The following is an 8,211-nucleotide window of genomic DNA, read 5'->3' as shown; positions in this document are numbered from 1 at the left end:
TCTTGGATCGGATTTTTTTTACATTGTTAAATGCGTGCCTAATGAAGCATTCAAGAGTATACAAATTGGATCAATGCTCTGATTTGGAGCCTACATTTATTATCCTGTGTTTGACCCGTCCTATCCTTCAACTGTAATGCAATAACATTTGTGGAAAATAAATAGTGTGAGTTTATACAGGCTAGCAATGTAGCAGACAGCCGAGCAAAGGTTAGCATGTCAGGATTTCTGCATTACTCAAATGATTGTAACCTGTCATCTAAAATTACCCCTAAAATATAAATTAGTCAGCAAAAGAGTGACCAGCCAATCACAGGGATAAGCAACCATTCACACTCACATAATAATGTAAGATGAAAAGAAACACTTTTATTCCCATAAAACTCCCCGCCCACAACATTTAAAAAAAAAAATAATACTTTTGCCCGTGGGATGTCTACATTTACGACTCTCAAGTCAGTTCTCTCGTGTTGTTGAAGGCGCAGCTGTGCCACAGCAGCAGCCAGTCTCCCTCCTGCTCCACTCGGCACTGGATAATAGCCATCAGTCCCGCACTGCAATTGAATCAGAGCGGCCACAGCTGCTCTTATTACAGAGCAAAGAGGGAAGGAGGAACTGAGAGGGTGGAGTGGAGGGGTATGTTTTTTTTTTTTTTTTTAATGTGGGTATGCATGTCCCTTTTTTGACATACATGTACCGAAAAAAAAAGCCAACAAGCATCTTAAAGGAAGACACGCACGGCTCAAAGTCAAAAGCAAATCAAATGAGGTCGAAAGCAAGTAGAGGTCACATGACCTGAAAGAGTAAAAAGTGAGTAAAGCAGGATTGAAAAGGACAATAAAAAGCCTTTAGTGCCAGTCTGTGGCTTTTCTTAGTAAAAGGCGTGTGACCACTCCATCCAGGGTGTGGCACTGAAAGCTGTTTGTGATTCCACCACCCAACCCAATGTTGTTTTTATCCCGAGTGGAAACATTTGAGGGGGAAAAAGGAGGACCGCACAAAAACCTGCTGATAGCGTGCAGCTCAAAAACTTAAACAGGCTTTTTGTTTTTTTTCCAGACCTCTCCATCTCCACTGACAACTCAACTGCTTTTTCTCAGACTGCCAAAGCTCAAGGTGATCTTAAGCAACAGCTGTCGAGTTGACCCACAAACACAGCGAGAACCTGCTCCGTTATCTGTTCGCTACTAAAGCCGAATAACATCACTGAATTTGAGAGGACCTTTTGAAATATTAAAATGCAAGATGATTAAAATTTCATCATAGCAGGGAGGGGGGGGCTGTTTTAAAAAAAAACAGGCCAGTGCGGATGGGGTTATATAGTCCTACTCCTTATATTGTAATACCAAATAAAAATTGTATCAATCTACTGATGCAATTTGAAATGGCAAAACAAACAATGTGCACCCAGTCACCCTGTCACTCTCACGTTGCCATTAGGACAAAGAAAGTCATATGATGTCTTATTAAGCGAGTAGTTTGACAGACTAAGGAGGGCACGAAGTAGACAGGTGTTGCTCTTTCACCCCTTTTAGCTCCCCCCCACCCCACTCCTCTGTCATTGACAATTAGCACATGGTCATGACTTCATCTACAGTCGCGATGAAGAGAGCCGGCAGGATAAGCAGACGATGGCAGCACCCTGCCTTTTTTTGATGTTTAAATAATCCGCACCCCTTTAGTTTAGATCAGACCTAATGCTTGTGTTTCTTCTAAATGACTGCATTTCTAAATTTTTGTTGCTATATTTTAAAACACCCTTTCAATATCATTGGGAAATTGTACACATTTAACCAACTGGATTAAACACAAAATAACTGGGTTTTTTTCACAAATCAGATTTCGAATTTGCCCAAAAATAGAATATTTACAAATGAGGAGTTACATCAAAGGAGAAGTCAACTTCAATTTATTTATTTATTTTTTCCAATATGCCTGAAGGCTGTGGGATAGGCTCCAGCTGACCCTTGTGAGGATAAGCGGTATAGACAATGGATGGATGGATGTTCAATGCAGCTGCACTAGTCAAACTAAACACAGCATTCTGATTGATATTGTGTTTGTGGAATATGGATTAAGTAGTCAAATCCACCCATTTTTGTCCATCTCACGGGGCGGCCATTTTGTCACTTGTGATGCCAACTGCCATGTTATTTTCAGTCGACAGCAAATGACAAAATGGCTGCCCCCTGACATGGCTAAAAATGGGTGGATTTTGCTGCTCATATTCCACAAACCCAATATTAAGCAAAATGCCGTGTGGAGGCGCGTTGAACATATGATTGTGAAGATAATTTTTAGCTGGACTTCCACTTTAACGGTTAAGAATTGCCAATGGCTATCAAACTGCATTGTTTTCAAAATGTGTAAGAAACAGCTTGCTAATGTGTCTTATCCCCTTCAAATAATGGAGGTGCCTCTTTTGTAGCGACATACCAGCAAACTTAAAGATTGTGCTGCATTTGCTTTGCACTTTCCCGTTTCATTTCCTACAGTCCAATTGGCCTCTAAGTCGATAAGGGAAAAAAAAAAAAAGCCGGGTAATTAAAATTAATTCAATTCTATTTGTGGCCATAGGCTTGGCTGCTGCTGCAGTTTTCTTCATCCTGCCTGCCCGTGTGTATTTAGGCAACTGACACAGTGTGAGAGAAAGCCAGTGCGGATGGAGAGCAGACTAATGGAATAGCTGAGTGGGGAAGTAAGGAGGAACAAAAAGACAGTCCATTTATTGGCGTGTGTATCGCTGTGAATTGATTTTCAATAGCGCTGGCAGGGTGCATGTATTGTGCAATGAGCATTCGATTGTAAAGGGCCTCCTAAAAGGTTGCAGGGTCAACCAAGGTCATGGTTTATTAGTGATTTGTATTCGAGTTGGAATATGGACAGAGCTGGCTTGGAATATTTTGAATATGATGAATTTTAAATGAAATGGGAAAAAAAATCAAAGTACATGAAATCGGAAGCGTTTTACGATCCGCGGGCCTCACTTGTCACGTTTCACTGGAACAAAGGTCAGACTCGCAGCTCGGCTGAGTCAATATCAGACGGCTTGCATCTTAATGACTGTATCTGATGAGATCTTATTTCTGTCCACTCAGCACTCCTTAGTTCAGCCCTGTGGGTAAAAAAAAAACGGTTATTTGCCCTTTTTCCAAGTCTTATCGCCACAAGAAACTGGCGCGAGGGGGAGGACAAATCAGACACTGCTTTTACCACCTTGACAATGAAGCTATCATTTAATTATTCATGGAGATGGATTTATATAGTTGTACTTTTACCTAGGAAAAACAATCATTTGGATTAATTTTCTTTCAGCGTTAGTCAGTGAGTCGCCTTTATTACCAGAAGACTTTGCAGCCCTCTAGTGGACACAAATGGATTTGCTGCTGCTGTTTGAGGGTTGTCTGAGGTCAGGGAAAAGCAGGCACCGCCAGCAATAATTCACAATTTGCATTTTATGTTTTGCATTTCGTCAAGAAATCCTTAACCAGGCAACTTCTTGATCAACCGCTGCGGTCGAACCTGTATTGCGTAACGTTATTGGTCTGGATTTAGGTCACTGGCTCCACACGGGGCACATGCCCAGCAGTGGCTTCCTTAATTTGCATTGCTTCCACCAGCTTCTTTCTGTCTGTTCTGCAATTATGAAGGCAGTCTTCACATAGGTCGCACGCATTAGCCAGGACAAACTTTCTGGGGATGACGTCTTTCTCGTCCGGTGGCGGGGGAAAGGGATTTCTGTCCAGGTTGACTTTTTCCAGCTTTTGGAGGTTTGCGAGGCACTTGGGCACGGAAGAAAATTTGTTGTCAGAAAGTCCCATGTAGACGAGCTCCTTCAAGTTACCGATGGCCGTGGGGAGCATTTGAAGCTGGTTGAGACCCAAGTAGAGCATCTGGAGGTTCTGCAGCAGGCCCAACTCCTTGGGGACTTGCGTGAGACGGTTGTTGCACAAATTTAAAATGAGCAAGTTTCTTAGGAGGCCGATGGTCCGAGGGATCTTCTCCAGCTGCGCTCAAAAACAGAAAGTTACTGAAAACAATGATGATTGAGCACTAGGGCTGTGTAATTAATCAAAATTCAATTATGATGATTACACTCCACGATGAATGATTGTTTTTTTTTTTTGTTTTTTTTTACAGTGAGTATAGGGTAAAGCCGATCACGTACATATACTGCATGCCGTCACATAAACTGCAAGTTGTACTCACATAGTTGCTGTGCAGGTCCAAAATTGTGATGTTGGTGAACTCATGAATAAAATCAGGGAGGCTGACGATGAGGTTCCGGCTCAGGTTCAATTCATCGACTCGGCACAGCTTCTGGATGCTGTCTGGCACTGCGTCCAACTCTTTGAAACTGAGATTGAGGCGCGCTCTGCCACCCGGTGTCAGCTGAATGCAATTCAGGGCCATGCCGGAGGTGAATGCTTTGCTCCGTGGAATGATGACTTTCTTTTTCTTGAACATGCTTCTGCAAGGTTACGTTCAAAAATTTAACTCTTCAGCTTTGTGTGCATTGAAATGGATTCAAGAGGTTTCTTACCAGTATTAAATTGGATTCCGATTGTCCAAAATGGTCAGTGTCATCAACTCAGCTGCCAAACTACAAATGACAAAAAAAAACACCTTTAGTTATGTGATTAAAAAAGTCCTCTGCGCCTTTGAATTCACCTGAACAAATATTGCATTTGTTTTCTTGTGTTTCCTAGCAACTGTTGCAGGTGTCATTGAGGAACACGACAGTTACAAGTTTAAATGTACTCAATTGTAGTTTAAAAAATTGACGCCTTTACTCTGAATATTCAGTTGCGGATTTGGAAAAGGGAATTTTATTGCATATTATTTTACTCACGTGAAATCACTTGCAGTCTTCTGCAGCTTTGCGCGGACCAAACAAATGTGATTCCTACAAATGCTTTGCCTGGCATTGAACAAAAAAATTGTGATTTGAGCCAACATCAACTGCAATTATACAGAGTTTAAAACAAGGCCAGAAAAAGACTCCCTAAGCATAATTAAATAAATCACCTTCTTAAATTATTTAGGCTGATGCGACATTACAGGTACTTATTTTTTGCAGGTGCAGATATCACATTTGTGTCAAGGCACGCCCTGTATTACTTTCTCTCTATTATTTGTGATGATCATTTTCATTTTACTCTTTCACTTTTTGGAGATTGAGATTCCCCCGCGTCTTTCCCCATGCCAACTGTGGGAAACACTGCTACCTACAGGCGAGAAGGCGCAATTGCGGACCTGTAGGGTGGAACGCGACAGTAGAGCCAACTTAAGCGTTGTTCATAATATAGTCGAAAATAATTGATAGTCACAGTACCGTCCGCTTTTTATTCGAGCTGTTGCCCATTGACTGGTCCTCCAAATATTGGCTCACGTGGCTAAAGAGTACTAGTAACTCATTTTACGCCAAACTAAGGATTATAGACAAACTAAGCAACTTTAAGTAGATGTGCTTAAAGGCAGGGGAAGGTGAGAACCGCCGGTGACGTCACGTTATTTTGTGCTCATCCATTGTTTTTAATTCAGAGTCACCTTGAGTACTTTAGTTGTATGACGTCATACCGCTGGCTTTCTCTAGATGTGTCCACGGGCACTAAGAAAACGTTGCACATTTCAGAATGGGTTCGAATGTAAAGAAGTAAAAATACAAATACTGTACATATTTTCAGGATTTGTACTTAAACGAATATTTTTCTGACGGCTTACCTCTAGGGTCTACTTACTTTAGAATTAAAAGTTTGGACGCAGTGGATCCAAACTTTTGATTGGTAATCGTTGTTTCAAAACTATTTATTTATTTATTTTTTAATTTTACACAAGGTTACAGTCCCTTAAGTGTAGAGTATGCTATTTTCCCTCGCTGATTAATTGTTTTGCTCAAGAAATGTTACATATTTACATGACACGTACCGATTTAATTGCTGTTAATGTTCATTCATGTCCATTGCTCACTTTATGCACAATACTACCGAAGAGCTGGATGAACCTATCTAAATATTTAAATAACACGAAAAACAATTCTAAAATGTATTAGTACCTTATTCAACATGTTGAGGTGGGCGGTTTGCTCTGACGTAAATCGTAGCTTGTGACGCCATTGTCATTTTGGGAGTAAAACGGAGCACGTAACGTGACACACACAGTGACACCATCTCACCACCAGATGGCGATGTATTTTACCAAATCGCTTTTTGTGTGCTCTTCACAGAGACAGTTGCTTTTTATACCCATACATGCTGTACAAGTTAAACAAATGTTTATTATGATGCCTTTATGCGTAAAAAAAAAAAAAAAAACCTCCACTGAATTTACCTCAATTACTTCAACATAGCCATGAGTGAAAATAGAAATATTACATTTTTGGGTCATTTTGCAAAAATAATTGATCTCCCTAACATTTGTGGTGATTTATTTATTTTCTTTTTGGAAAAAAAGATATTGCAAATTAATTTTTACTGACCGATCAAGTAATTTTCCATCCTTTGATTTGTACTGTACAGTGTATTGTTATATTATTGTCTATAAATTTGTTGTTTAACGAAACTATAGTCAACAAGTAAACAATGATTAATAATGGCGATTAGCTCTCCTGCCACAATACACAGCACATTAGTTATTGTTTACAATTTTATCAACATCAGATTTGTACAGTCACACACACAAAATAAAATGATAAATCTTACTGCTGAGCCCTTATTCCACTCAGCATCAAGATGAATGACTCCACAAATGGTCACAAGGCCATTGTAACTATTATGCATGCCTTTTGAGTCCAAACAAACAACTTAAGTGGGCAGAAGAATTACAGCCTGCTGGACATGTTTAGGGAAGCAGGCACCATGGACGCAGACCTTTATGTGTTTGTCCAAGCTTCAAAATGGTTGTGGCTTTCCCGCCCTCAAACTATATGCCTGGTATGTTGTCTTTGCTTCAGTCCCGGCGGTTTCAGATGGCCATCCCTTTTTGCGGACGCTTGTTCGCGTTCCAGTCAGGAATGCTGACCATTGCCGACAAAATATTTATAAAGGAAGGAAATTGGAACGGCCTCCTTTGGGAGTTGTCAACTCCTGCCTGTGATGAATGTCGAGAAAAGATGGGCCGGTATTCATAAAGTCTTTCAGTCATCTTACTTAGACTTTAAAAAAAAATTTATTTTTTTTTACTTTGGCTCAAAAAGTCTTCGTGCGTATGATGTCACTGATATTACGGAGTCGACATGAGCCAATCTGTTTCTCTTTAGTCTACTTGGCCTTGAGATCCATGGAAAAGCAGATCATAGCAATGGCAGACAAATAAATCTTCGTAGTGAAATGCTTCATCACTTCATGTGGGTCCAAGTGTGAGGCAATCACCCCCTTCAGAAAAAAAAAAAAAAAGACCTCACAGTTTATCCACAATTTAGTATGCATAATTCTCTACATCAGGAAGCTGGAAGTAACCCAAATTCACCACTGGAACTCAGACCTGTGAAGGGATTGTCCTCTACTGGACATTCTGTTGTCCATTTCCAAATTTGAAGCCTGTATCTCATTCCTCCATCTTGTGATTTAGCTCTACGCTTTCATTAAGTTGGTTTCTGTCTGCTCAAGCAGTGCATTTGTGCAACCACACAGGATATGCTGTTGGTGTGTGTATGGGAGGAGATGACATGAGACACAATGGTTGTTGAGACATGCAGCCGGTTTGTCTCTAACAATAGGTTTTGCTTTCCTCTTTTTAACCAGTGACATCACTTGTTTACAAGTGAGGGGATGTGTCCGCTGTTTTGTCCTCACGCAAGGAGCATCGGGAGCTTTGTCAGACAATCACCGTCGAAAATAAACTCGGCGCCGCCTCGCGCACGTGAGCATCAGCTTCTGTTTTTGTAAATATTTCAGAAGACGTACTGTCAGTAAACTAAACCTAATACTTATCTCCCCTCTCATTGCCCGCCCACACACCCGATGCCAGCATGGAGATAACTGAGGCATAACTTAGAGGGAATGGTTAAAACCAAGGAGCAATGTCGTTTTTCAAACGACCTTTTCCAAAGCAATATAGGAGAATAATTTGATCACAATGCAGTTAAACTTACATCAATGATTTGGTTTGATGTGTGCTATATGCTTGTGTATTTCCACATTGCAAGTCTGTCTTTTTATGCATTTCCTGGCCACAGCCAGTTGGATTGCATCGAGACGCAGCACCACTTTG

At 40.7% G+C, this 8,211-nt stretch overlaps 2 protein-coding genes across 3 annotated transcripts in view; one reads left to right on the top strand and one right to left on the bottom strand.

Moving 5' to 3' along the window:
- The window catches only part of mapk8b (mitogen-activated protein kinase 8b), a 55,493-nt gene that overhangs the window by 37,175 nt on the left and 10,107 nt on the right, over window positions 1-8,211 (top strand). The window contains exon 13 of one of the 2 annotated variants that reach the window (XM_086015818.1): window positions 1,060-1,093. The exons of the other annotated variant lie outside the window; for it this stretch is intronic. Coding sequence (XP_085871944.1) covers window positions 1,060-1,078 — 19 coding nt within the window. The 3' untranslated portion in view covers window positions 1,079-1,093. Of the gene's footprint in view, window positions 1-1,059; window positions 1,094-8,211 lie in introns of those variants that run through there. 2 annotated transcript variants of the gene reach the window in all.
- On the bottom strand, window positions 3,541-4,467 carry lrrc18b (leucine rich repeat containing 18b). The gene is made up of 2 exons (XM_086017269.1): window positions 4,210-4,467; window positions 3,541-4,007 (listed from the first exon to the last, which is right to left on the bottom strand). Exons 1-2 carry the CDS (start codon window positions 4,465-4,467, stop codon window positions 3,552-3,554), a joined length of 714 nt encoding a protein of 237 aa, XP_085873395.1. The 3' UTR covers window positions 3,541-3,551.

Source organism: Filicampus tigris, chromosome 19 (assembly GCF_054856515.1).
Source record: "Filicampus tigris isolate MCC_2025a chromosome 19, RoL_Ftig_1.0, whole genome shotgun sequence".
Classification (NCBI taxonomy): domain Eukaryota; kingdom Metazoa; phylum Chordata; class Actinopteri; order Syngnathiformes; family Syngnathidae; genus Filicampus; species Filicampus tigris.
The sequence above is the reverse complement of the archived record's forward strand: the minus strand, read 5'-3'. Positions and strand labels throughout refer to the sequence as shown.